Below are 13,734 nucleotides of genomic sequence, written 5' to 3' on the forward strand. Positions count from 1 at the left end.
TTATGAGCAAAGGTATCATCTTATAGTGGCTCAGCTGATTTCTCTCTCAGCTCTCTTTGTACCCAGCTCTATTCATCCCTCTGCCTTTCTCCTTTTATTGTGGCTGCTCTCTAATGCCTCTGTGTCTCTTCTTTTCAATCTCTTGCTCCCCCTCTTTTTCTGACCTTGTCAAAAGAAAATGGGAGATGAGGGTATGCTTTGCTAATTGCTCCCCACCCCCACGCACAGTCGCGGTATCTGATGGCTCATTTGTGATACTCACACCAAAATAATTGGAATTTCGTTTTACAAAACCACCAGTGTAATTATTCTGTCAGCGGAGCTGGCGAAAGGAAAAAAAAAAAGGAAAACAGACCAAAATCGAACCACTTCATCAGCGATCAGTGGAAGCTGTTTCCACTTACCGACTCCTTCGACGGCCAGATTTCTTCTTCTTCCTTTTCTTTGGACGAGGGGAAGGTGAGCTGCTTGATTTCCTCTTCACCCTGAATTGGCCGCATCAAGAGAGTTAGGGGGAGCATAAATCATTTACAAGTGATTGCTAATATAATCATCTCCAGTTTTCAATTTCTGATTACAGTTATTTGCCGATGCTTTGCCGATAACAGGAATGATAAGTGTATATTTTCTCATTTCCTCATTTCATTCATAACACAATATCCATACAATACATCTTACCATGGAAACAGGAAATCACTTTGAGGAAATGACACTTAATCTTGTCTATGAAGCGGCACACACACAGAGTCTAAATGACCATCTATGTGACAGTTTTCATATATAAATAATAATTGCTGCCTACCTCTGCATGCACACATGCACTGTGGGTGATATTTTAAGATTTTTTTGTGTTTACATTTGGAGGAAACACCCACAAGCCATGTGACAGGGACGACAGACAGCTGATTTAACACATCCTTGGACATACCTGTTGTCACCATGGTAGTCATGCCCATAATCTCCATCTTCATAGCCAATCACTTCAGGGTCCTCTTCATACCCATCAGGGGGATAGTGCAGGTGGTTGACCCTGAAAACACATGAAGAGATTGTGGTGAACAGTGTGTCTTCATTGTTTTCAGTGAAAACATGCAGACAAACAACAGCAACATCTGTGTGGGGCTTCTTCATAATTAACTTTTTATATTTGCCATCTTAGCCGGGTGTGTGTGACCATGGCAACCACAGACACTACTGAGGGGGAAACAATACAGGCACCTATATGACTCACATCTTCATCAGCAGAATGAAAAAGGATGAAAAGAAGAACTGAGCAACATCATTTTCAGCATGTGGGGACATTAAACAATTAAAATAAACAAAGCAGACTTGTGTCATATTTATAAATATTTTTTTAAACATACAACCTAATCAATTTAGCCAAGTGATAGATTTATACCAGGTGGATAGTGGATAGCAGCAGCATGTGGTGTGCAGGCTGCCAGGGTTGAAGGAAGCTGAGAGAACGTTGATGATGGCAGCTGCTCACTGTTTGAAAGAACCTCAGGAAAGAGGAGTAACAAGTCTGCAGACTATCATACTACCATACTATACTAATCTGATGTCAATATTAGAGAACCTTACATTTTTAATACAATTATCACATTTGTTTAGGGATTTTCTTGCAAAGAGATTTTTTTTTTTTTTACCTTCAAAGAGATTGTAGTCGGAGCCAAAGGGAAAAAACCCAATGTCATTGTTATACATAAAAATGGCGATTACTGAAGTATAGCAGACATTTTATTTATCAAATAGTAGGAATGCTTCACTGTACATGGACAGCCAAGAGAAACTTTAATTGTGACCAACAAACACAGTAAGAGGGACATTATGCTGGTAAAACAGCCACTCATCAGCGCCCTCTAGAGGACAATTGGTGAAATGTGACAGTTTTTCTAAATGATTTACTGTATTTAGTGGCTCTGTGTTAAGAAATTATGCAACACAAGTGTAGCATATGGAAATTAAAATGACATCTGGTGTAAAATCTGTACCAAATCATAGACGTGGATCTTCCACTCTGGTAACCCAGTTGGAAATAAGGTAGCAGCAGAAAGAAAATGCTAAATTATTTATTAAATTTTCTGAATGTATTAATCATATCTTGGATTTATGGGTTCAGCTCAAATTGGTAAAATGCTCTGATCACAAAGTAACACTAAGATGAATGAAAATTAGCTTTACAGGCATGGCCCGACTGATTTTTAACATAGCCTTATTGCAAGTAGAAAGTCTTAAGGGAAGCCCTTATTTTAAGCCCTTACAGTGTTAGACAGAAAGTCAGGGGGTATTTATAGCCTAATAAATCCTGATGAAACAACAACTGTATAGGAAGTTTTATACCAATGCATTCCCTCTCAAAAAACCATAAATGTCAGGCTACCGCTAGAGAGAAGTCAACGGTGTTCATCCTCTAGAAGCCATGAACAGATGTACAAAAATTTCATTCTAATCTAATGCTCATTTATAAAAATGACCCAGATGACAGATCAATGGTGCCGTCCTTTGGTGAGGCTAGAAACATTCCACCTACCCACATGGTAAATAGCATTAAATTTTAAAGGAACAAAAACAAAAGCAAGAAAAATAGAACGACTCTATTACACGACAAAAAAAAAAAAAAAAAAAAAAATCGAATACAGCTTGAGTTCTATACCGACAGTTGCAATTTTCCCTCACTGCAGCAATGAGAATATCATTAGCTCTCAATCTCTTACAGACCAGCTTGTGGGATTCATATCTTCAGACTTGTTTATCACACATTGCATTGTATGTATTGACAGATGGCCGGAGCCTCCTTTCTTCCTCTTGGCCTCACTACTCTCTTCCCTCTTAGGTGCCTCTTCTGGTCTGCCAAATGTGACCTTGCCTACTACGTGTGACGTTAAAAAAACAAACCACACCATACTGACTGTTTTTTTCCCTCATGCTGTCACACCTCCCAGAGTTTATCAGCTCAAACTATTATAACACACTCAGCATGTCATATTCTGGGTGTTATGACGCTTCCCCCCCTACACACATATGTAACACATGGGAGCACTGTCTTTAGCGAAGACAACAGATAGGTTCTCAGCGCGACACCATGCCTCCTTTATTAATAGGTAAGAGATAAAAAAGGAATGTATAATCAGACAAAGGTGTGATATAAATTTGGATAAAACGGAACAGTGATGTAGAAGAAAAAAACAAATAAGTTGTGTCAAGTATCTGGAAGGAGAGAGTGGCGCCAATAAGAACAGGGAATGCGGTCTGGTGGTTAGCTGAGAAGACTTTGGCCCTTAATTGGCTGAGCACCACTAGGCACAGCAAGGATGCTAAGAACCAGCAGAATTACATCTGTGATGAACATGCATTACAAAAATCAACTTAATTGGAACTCGCGCAACAAAAACATCTGCCGCAAACAGCAGAATTAAGTGAGGAGAGACATAAGGCAGCGTGGGTGTCAGACGACTTAGATGTTTGTATTAGAAAGTGAAGTTGAAAGTTTGCGAGGGAATATAGACTATAGATGATATTTCAAGTAAGCACCGCATGTTGATGGCACTCACACTGTCACTGCAAAAAGGCAAAATAACTCACATTTTAACTCTGAGATGAGGCTTGTGCACATTCAGAAGCAGCTGCATAATCTCTTCCTTACCATAAATATTTTTCTAAAAAAATGCCATCACTCAACATCAGCCAAATACAAAATATTTAGCATGGCTGTATTAGGTAGAAACCTCTGGGAAAGAGAAATAAAGCCAAAAAACTAGAGTTTCTCTTAGAGCCACTTTAAGCTGGCTGTAAAAGTGAGTCAATTCACACCGACGCTCATGTTAAAATGTCCAACTGAAGTGATGAAACTGACATGTTTACAGCACAGTGGGGGGAAAAAAAGATCTTGGCTCACCTTCATAACAGCTGTATGGGGGTGACTGTTTTTTTGTAACTGATTAATTTCACACTTTTAAGGCTTAAATGAGGTCCGCTGTAGATGATCGCTGAATGCTAAGTACTGCCTCTGCTAATTTGAGTAATTGGACTGGACCCATTGGTCATGTTACAGCATTTTAATGGAGTTACCTTACCAATTCAGATTGGAATGTGGTTTATTGTACTAAAAGCTTGATCGAAAACTTTGCAATCCAGGTAAGTGAAATTCTACTTTTCTCTTTTTTCCATTTTCTTTCATTTTTTTTTTTTTTACTTATCACAAAGTAACAGTTCTCTTTGCAGTGCATCCATGCAGTCAATGGAGTCATCTTGATAAGCAAGTTTGCTAACATTAGCTAATAACCTAATATGCACTAATTATCTATTACAAAGCCAGATCTCGATTAACAACATCTGCACTGTGATTTAAAGTCGGATGTATTAATAGTAGGATGTCTTGATGCATTCTCAATCATCCAGGAAAGTAAATCTCCAAAAGTTGAATCTGTTCATCTGGACGTAGCGTTTTGTGGGAGAAATGTTTCGTCACTCATCCAAGTGACTTCTTCAGTCTCAGCTGACTGCAGGTTTCCCCAATCTTATAAACAGTTGCATAATGACTGAAACCAGCCCACTGAAGGAACAATGGGCTGGGAGGTCAGTTCCTTAATCATAATTATGCAAATTCTCATGACCATTGATCAACAACCACTGACCAAAACCCACTGATCAAAGACCACTGATCAATGGCCATGAGTACCATTCACAGAGAGCTGGGGAATGGCTGCAATCACAGCATTGTAAGATGGCGAAAGATGTACCCTTAGGCCCCCTCCTCGATTCAGAGATGGTCTTTCCCTTTTCACGTAAATGGCCTCCTTGTCTCCGCGCTCAAACCAGCGTTCTTCCCTGTCCAGGATGTGTACATCCTCATCATTGAAAGAGTGTCCACTGGCCTGTAGGTGTAAATAGACTGCAGAGTCCTGGCCTGACAAGGTAGCTCTTCTGTGTTGTGCCATCTGCTTCGCCAGAGGTTGTTTGGTTTCCCCGATGTATAAATCCTGGCAATCCTCCTGGCACTTAACAGCGTACACTATGTTACTCTGTTTGTGTCGGGGGACCCGATCCTTGGGGTGGACCAATTTTTGGTGCAGCGTGTTTTGGGGTTTAAAAGGGGAAACCAAACAACCTCTGGCGAAGCGGATGGCACAACACAGAAGAGCTACCTCGTCAGGCCAGGACTCTGCAGTCTATTTACACCTACAGGCCAGTGGACACTCTTTCAATGATGAGGATGTACACATCCTGGACAGGGAAGAACGCTGGTTTGAGCGCGGAGTCAAGGAGGCCATTTACGTGAAAAGGGAAAGACCATCTCTGAATCGAGGAGGGGGCCTAAGGGTACATCTTTCGCCATCTTACAATGCTGTGATTGCAGCCATTCCCCAACTCTCTGTGAATGGTACTCATGGCCATTGATCAGTGGTCTTTGATCAGTGGGTTTTGGTCAGTGGTTGTTGATCAATGGTCATGAGAATTTGCATAATTATGATGAAGGAACTGACCTCCCAGCCCATTGTTCCTTCAGTGGGCTGGTTTCAGTCAGTATGCAACTGTTTATAAGATTGGGGAAACCTGCAGTCAGCTGAGACTGAAGAAGTCACTTGGATGAGTGACGAAACGTTTCTCTCACAAAACGCTACGTCCAGATGAACAGATTCAACTTTTGGAGAATAGTAGGATGTGTTAATAACACAGCAGTTCTAACTGTTTGTGCTATTCACTTGACAAATTTATTACTTCTAAAAAAAAATGATGAAAAAACATCTCTAATGGGATTCACAGACTTTACCCATGACCCTGCATTGTGCTGACTCAGTTAGCTGATGTTGCTTTAGATTCTTTTAAACAACAGGGACATTAAAATGTAAATAATTGTGAAAGATTCATAACAGCATGCGACTTCAGCATTACTTGCTGACTTTACATTTAATGTCTTGATTTAGTTTTTTCAAAACAAAACAAAAAGAAATTGTTGCTTTAGCTGAAGGTGTTGCCCCCACAGGGCAGGAAAAGAAACTTGCTGCCAAAAAGAGCAATTAACAACAATTTAAACAATCTAGTGGTCCCCATGCTTAGTCATTAGTGACAAATCAACCAATTCCCCATCCTGTCTCTAGTTTCCTAATTTATACTATGCTCCATTATGCTGGCGACATCTGTCCAGTCCAGACAGCGTTCCTATTAGGCAGATGAGTGAGTGTCTCTGCTGACCTGGTGAGGTAAGAGCCTCTCTAATTCAGCCACTGTCCCTGAGACTTGGCAGTGATGGACTATGGCCAAGGGTCTCCCTAGGGCTGTAGCACCAAGTAGTGCAACTCATTCATATCCTCTTTCAGACAACCACTCTGCTCGTGAAGTCCTGCACATGTTTCTGTTGCTGCAGAGAGTTATAGTTTGTTATTCTAGGGAGGAGGCAGGTGGTGGCTGTATGGATTACTCTTCATTATATGTATGGGGGCAAACTACAGAGACTTTAGAGTTGTCATATTGAGATGAAAAGTTTACTGTGCTGGGATTTCTATAAGCCGAGCTGATTGATTAGATGGTCGTCGGGGAAAAACCTTGATCTTGTGGATGCACAATGTTTAGATAAGGTATAACCACTTCTATACAAAATAAGATATATTTCTGTTTCCTAATAAGGGAAGGCTGGTCTCGGGTATTACATCAGATATTGAACTGCTATCTGAAACCGGGGGGCAGCCTCGGTAAGTAAGCACGAAAGGCTCTGAGAGGCTTTACATGCTGCATTCCTTGTCTCGCTCCACGTTCCCATCCATTCTTCAGGAAATCAATGTGGGACACCAGTAAACAGAGTTATGAGGTAGCACATCCATGCTTACTGCTGGCTGTTTATTGCCAGTGTATTAAGCTACAGCTGAGAGGCCTAGCCTGTCAATAATTCTTGTCCCTGAGGAAAAGATGGCATGTGAATAAAACCTCCCAGCTAAGCAAAATCAAACACTCTGAAGGCAGTAGCATATTTCTGTTTGTACAACCATTAGAGAAGCATTCATTTAGCCTATGTGCATCTATATTTATATATTTCTGTTCTTTCTTCAAGTTACAATCAGCTTCTACCTAGATTATTTGCCTTATACTGATTTATCACATTCTGTCATTTTCTTTCCTCAGATTTCCTGTATCTCTTATACATTTGTAATACCTTTTCTCAATCCAACCAACATATCTAATTGAGGAGTCTGCAGCTATGCTTCTGGCTTTGTTAGCCTGCACTGGCACCCTAACATGCTCATGACAGCATTTCTAACATGCTGGTATTTAGCAGGATTGTCTTATTACCCTTTCAGTTTAGTAGCATGGTTGATTTTGTTTTTGGTTAGCATGCACTCATACAGCCAAGCTCTTATTTGTGGGCTGATATTGCTTCCATAAAGTAGTCAGATGGGGTTTTGCAGAAGGGATGTCTGCACTAGATTATTATAACAGCTATAGTTGTAGAGAAACCTAAAGGAAACAGTAAGCTTAATGATTGTTTACATTTACTGAACTTTTACTCAGCAGCATCTGCAAAGCATTTTACAGACCGTGTCAAAGAAGTCACCAGTGTGACTGCATGCTGTTACAAAAAATGGCCAAAAAGTGCACTGTAAACTTTGCAACAGTTTGCATATCACAGCTCAGCTATCAACTAGTCACATCATCTCAAATCTGTAAGCTGACTTGATCTGCTAATTGTTCATGATTAACACTGGAGGCTTTGAGGGGTGTACTTCTATTGGTTAGCCCCAATAATAGTTTTATAATAGCAGACATGAACAGTTAGGGCATCACTGGGCTTCAGTGGTAGCAGCTCCACCAAAATTCAACAAAAAAGCTGCATTAGATGCCTCCTCTCTCATATTCAAGGAAAACTAACTCGGAGGCTGTGGTTATAACTTCAGTCTAAAATAACAAGGTTAAAATGATTGAATATTCTGCAAAATGTAGCTTTTTTCTTTTTCTCCCTTTTTATAACGCATATTGGCTAGGAAGGACAGAGGCAGATGTCGTTAATGGAGAGGACACACCACACATGTTTAACACAGGACACAGGAAGAGTTATGTATACTACTCTAGCAAGTCCGTGCTGGCTGTTTATCACTGTGACTGATGTGACTGTATTAACGTTATAACTTTAATACAGGGTATTTCTGATCTGCTTTTTATTAGTGGTTAGTATCAATGGGGGTCAACCTACAGATTAATTAAGGCATGCTTAATGTCTAAAGAGGCATTTCACTTCAGCTTACTTCACACAGAGGTCTGCTTGCGTTTATTTCTTTTAAATCCTGGGTGAGCGAAAAGGATAAGGAAGAGTGGGAGGATAACAACCCTGCAAATTACAAGCTTCTTCAATTTTCCACATCAAGGCCTTTGTAGAGAGGGAATGTTGCAGAATTTCAGGCGAGCACAGACATCCTAAATTGACCTGACTCACAAGTGCCCTTGAGAGTGAACTAATGTGAAAAGCAAAGCATGCAGAGCTTCCTGTGTCTTTATAGTTTGCCGTCTTTGGACCATAAAGGTTTATCTCATTCATCTTACTGTACATCACGGCTGTGGGTAACTCCTCCTTCCCAGCCTTCTTCTTCATTTCACTGTGGTTTAGTTAAACGTCAGACAACAGCTGACATGCAGAGGAGGGAGAATCATTAGTCGCGACTGCGAGACAGGAAGCATGAGCGTCATTAACAGTCATTAGTTCAGAGACAGCAGGACAGGTTGCCACCACCACCATGCCGCCTCTCTCCATCACTCACAGGTTCAGAACACTGAGTCAGGAACGCCACCACACCCACATCCTGCTGTTGCCATTCCTCCCGTATTTCAAGGTTCCAGCCTTTGTGATTGTGTCTTTCTGTGACGTGGACAGTCTTTTTACACATTCATTCGTTTTGATTGCTTTAATTCCATCTTTGCTTGCCTCAGAAGAGGCACTCTCCCTCCCACCTTGCGCTTAAAGCTTGAACGAGGCTTAGCACTAAACAAATTGACAATTATCATGCCAATCTTCGCCTCATTGGCTTCCAGCAGAGTTTGGAATAGACTTTAAAATGCTACTGATTATTTTCAAAGCACCAGGGTTTTAACTATTCCCTGTGTATTCACATAAAGGCAGTGCCAGTCAAAAGCCAGGGATTCAAATTAAAATTTATTGCAGTTTTGCAATTACGGTCCACGTTCTTTGGAACCGACAGCTTCAAGGTATTATTTGAGTTGCAGGCCATTTCTCATGGCCTCTTTTAAAATCAATTTCTGTTAGCATTTGCTATTTATTGCTGCCTAGTTATATTAGTTTCATTTATTATGAAGCATCTGCATTCATTTTCTAATCAATTTATCATCAAGGATGATGCCTAATGACTTTGCTAACAATGTGTTTGCGAGAACAAAAAATGGAGGTGAGATAGGCTGTGAAAGAATATAAATACATTCTTTGGTTATGCATGGACAATCCTCTGAAAAAAACAATGAAATATATAAATTTTATGCAGAAATATTCACCCCTCTCCTCTCTTCTTCTCTGACCCGACTGGCACAAGCAGCTGTTAAACAATATTGTACAAAGACAAAGACTTATAGCTTAAGGGCAAATTTACAATGCAAGACAACCAGAATTGCATAAAATTGATGAGAGGAGAAAATTCTGCTTATAATTTATGGACAGTGGCCTAATTTATGAAAATGTACAAAGTCTCTCTACAGAGAGAGGAGCAAAACAGATCTATCAGAACTGGGTGGGTACTGTGTGCGTGGGGTCTTGGAGGTCGAGTCTTTCGGGTCGAGTCTCTTTAATAAACATCCCATTTAATAAACACTAGAAGAGGATTTTAGGTAGTGCCAGACATGAACAGTTAGGGCATCACTGGGCTTCATTTTTGGGATTTTGAAGACCGATACCGTTATTTTTCTGTCACACATAAAGCATAAACGGGTTTAACATTTATTAGGTGTAGTTACTGCACTTACGATTCTTTACTAAGATAATATGATAATGTTGCAAAAATTGGCACAACAAGTTACCTGTTTATGCTCTGCCTGACTCTGCAGGTTGTTGTGCTTGTGCCATTCCAAACAAGATGTTGCCAGCAGTGTAGTTGCAGACTGCCCTCAGGCCATTTATCCATCCACTTTCTTCCACTTATCCAGAGCCGGGTTGTGGGGGCAGCAGCCTAAGCAGAAAAGCCTAATCCTCCCTCTGCCTAGCCACCGCCTCCTGCTTATCCAGGGAACACTGAAGTGTTTCTGGTCCTGGGTCTATGCGCCCCCAGGCCTCCACCCGGTGGGACACCTCACCCAGGAGACGCCCAAGAGGCATCATTCTTGTCAGATATCTGAACCACCTCAACTGGGTCCATTAAATGTGGAGGAGTAGGGCCTCTACTCTGAGCCCCTCTTGAATGACTGAACTCACTCAATCTCTCAGAGAGAGGCCAGCTACTTTTCAGAGAAAGCTCATTTCTGTCGTTTGCATCTTAGGTATCGTTCTTATGGTCACTACTCAAAAGTGGTGACCAAATTCACATAGTGGTCAAACTGTGTAACATCAACACTCATACCATGGCTGAAGGGCGTTTCTCCCTTCTCTTCCTTACTTTTTACATTTGCATTTATCGGTGGTTATAAATGCAGATGCAGCTGACTGATGATTTTAAACTAGTGTGCACCACTAGGAAATCTGACCTTCAGTGGTAGATTTTCTAATGCACGTGTCACACATATCAAAGCTGACGACGTAACTTACATTGGTTGTGTGTGGGAGCCTTCTCTGGTGATAACGCCTTCTTTGTCCATCAGCATTTGTCTGAATGTGCTTACTTTCTGTTGGATTTCTTCTTCTGTGTACCTGAGGATAAGAAAACACAACAGTTAACAGAGAAGCAAACACATGTTCATCAGTAATCCGCAGCTTTGAATAGCGGGTTCAGCAGTCAGCGAACAAGGATGAATCTGAATTCTTCTCAGTGTTAACCAGAGTCTATGTGGAGGCCTGTGAACACTGACATGGCAGCCTTTAATAACAGCACCGATTGCAGCAGAGGAACTGCCAAAACTAACTGTTATCTGTCATAACTGCCAGAAGCTCGCGTAGGAGGCGTGTTGTGCCCCGCTATCACACAGAGTCAGAAAAAATGGCAAAGACTGTCTTCTGACCGCATCCTGACCAAAAATTACACTCAGCCAAATGATGCACATTCTGATGATTCACCGTCAACCGCTCTGGTCCCAGGCGGGCCGGTACTGCATGTTTTATTCTGCAAGTGAGCACCGTGACTCGCAACTGAGCTGAGAGTAACTGCGAGCAGCTTGTGGAGCTCTCTATCAGCTGACACAGACAGAATAATGAGGATCTCTGCAGAGGCACAGAAAAATCAATTACTGTCTCGGTCATATTGTAGATTTGTATTCATATTTTTTAATCTAACATATTTGGCTTTTTTTTTAGATGGCTGTGGCTGTTAGTAGGGGCAAAAGAAGAGGAGCAAAATGATCAGTGCTGTAATGACGCTCTAATTTCATTGTGAATGTAACAATACGAAATGTACAGAGTAAATCAGAAAGGCAAAACTGTTTATGCATACAGCTTTTGGCTACATCCTCCCAGTCTGTAAATTTCACAAGCAGCAGCCACAGTAGCACTACAGGCTGCCTCTGTAGGAGCAGTGACAGCTCTGCAGTGGAGACAGTAATAATTCAACTAGCCTGTCTGAACAAGTCCCGTTTTAATCTACAGATACTCATAGTTCAGCCGTGCAAGAACATGTGCTTGACAGGACATGGCTTCTCCAAGTTCAGCTCGGGCTGTGGTAATGAGCTGTAATGAGTTATAGAGCCAGAGAGAAGGCTGGAGGTGGGAGGGAAAAGGGAGAGAATTAATAAAGCTGTGAAATGGTGGCCAAGAGCCAAACATCACAGAGGAAGACTGACTGGGACCCACTGGTATTAATAAGCAACTGTAATGTTTATGTCACATTGAACAATGAAAGAGATCCAGCACTGTGCTCACACAGAAATCCACCGAGATTTACCACACAGCTAAAAACACAGATACCTGTCTTGACCGTAAAACTGCATTCATTGTGTCTTTGAATCTAAACCTACTGGTGTGTGGTGTTTTCACATTTGGTGATCGGCCAATTAGTGCTAAGTAACAGACTAATACAATACTAGAATTTCACTCCTGAAAACTAAAGGACAACCTTCCTGCAGATGGTCTGTACCACACTGCAAGCCATATTATTTGTAAGATAAAATGCTCCAAAAGGCACCAACAGCACAAAGATAATAGATTCAAAGATTCAAGATTCAAAGTGTTTATTGTAATGTGTACAGAAGAAATAGCATTTCTCTGTGCAATGAAATTCTTCCTTTGCTGTCCATACACAAATGCCAAGTTGGGTAGACAACAAGATAAATAAGGATAAAATAAGACAAGACATTAAGATAAAAAAAGATAAAAAAAAAAATAAGCATAAAAATAATGAAAGATAAATAAATAAGTACAAAAATAAGTAAGTAAAGACAAGTGAGGTATGTGCAAATTGCAATTGAGGTAGGTCAGCTGTTCAAGAGTCTGATAGCAGTGGGGAAGGAGTTGTTGAGCCGGGACGTTCTGGATTTCACACTTCTAAACCTTCGTCTCGAGGGCAGAAGTGTGAACAGTCCGTGTTGAGGGTATGTGGGGTCTTTGAGGATGGAAGCAGCTCAATAGAAATCAATAGATTAATTGATTTCAATTAGAATAAGTGAAGCCTACCAGTAATCAGCTTCAACCTGCTGTGATGGCACAGGAAATCAAAGCAGCCACATCCCTAACCAGCCTTAGGAAGTCACTGTGGAGTGGACATATGGACATTACTTTTATTTTATTGTATGAAAGGATGAGAGAGAGATGGTAGCACAGAAACTACGCCCAGTACAGAAACAATAGCATTATGCTGGCATCAGAGCTTTGGCTCTTTGCAAGCATCTGCACAGGTGATCATATGATGCTACTGATCATATGATGCTACTTTGGCATCCACAGCTATATAGCTGTGGATGCCAAAACGAGCCTGAACTTCAACAGGTAACAGAAGCAGTGATGAGCAGTCAGGCTTGAAACCTTCATATATGTATCCTCATTAGGAAACTAAGGAGACAATGTGCCTCACTCCATTCCTAAGGTTTTTTCTCCAGTGAGTAATTAAGTAACGTAGTGCATTAGTTTTAAGAAAAGTAACGGGTAATGTGTAATACAATATTTATTTTAGTAATGATGCCAAATCGAAAAGAGCCAGCTGAGGTGGTTCGGGCATCTGACAAGGATGCCTCCTGGGTGCCTCCTGGGTGAGGTGTTCTGGGCATGTCCCACTGTGAGGAGGCCCCGGGGCAGACCCAGGACACGCTGGAGAGATTATATCTCTCGGCTGGCCTGGTGTTCCCCCGGATAACCTAGAGGAGGTGGCTGGGGAGAGGGAGGTCTGGGCTTCTCTGCTTAGGCTGCTGCCCCCGCGACCTGGCCCCGGATAAAGCGGAAAAAGATGGATAGATGGATGATGCCAACATTGTTGGCCTACCTATCTTTGTATGCAACATATTGATATTTTATCATTCTTCTCATGTTTGTGTGCAAGAAAGCAAATAAGCACATTTCAAAAACGTAATACCACCCCTTATGCAGGAGTTTACAAAAATCATAATTTGCACCAATGAAAGCTGTTAGATCAGTGTATTTAAAATCTAAAAATAAAATTTCAAAGGATT

At 41.2% G+C, this 13,734-nt stretch overlaps 1 protein-coding gene across 2 annotated transcripts in view; it reads right to left on the reverse strand.

Annotated features, from left to right (window-relative positions):
* Positions 1–13,734, reverse strand: part of srrm3 (serine/arginine repetitive matrix 3) — a 107,380-nt gene that overhangs the window by 31,212 nt on the left and 62,434 nt on the right. For both annotated transcript variants that reach the window (XM_063486876.1, XM_063486875.1), the window contains exons 3-5: positions 10,733–10,834; positions 929–1,030; positions 405–485 (exon numbers count right to left, since the gene is read on the reverse strand). In XM_063486876.1, the coding sequence (XP_063342946.1) occupies positions 405–485; positions 929–1,030; positions 10,733–10,834 (285 nt within the window). The remainder of the gene's footprint in view (positions 1–404; positions 486–928; positions 1,031–10,732; positions 10,835–13,734) is intronic.

The sequence above is a fragment of the Pelmatolapia mariae genome, linkage group LG10_11 (assembly GCF_036321145.2).
Source record: "Pelmatolapia mariae isolate MD_Pm_ZW linkage group LG10_11, Pm_UMD_F_2, whole genome shotgun sequence".
NCBI classification, from domain to species: Eukaryota; Metazoa; Chordata; class Actinopteri; order Cichliformes; family Cichlidae; genus Pelmatolapia; species Pelmatolapia mariae.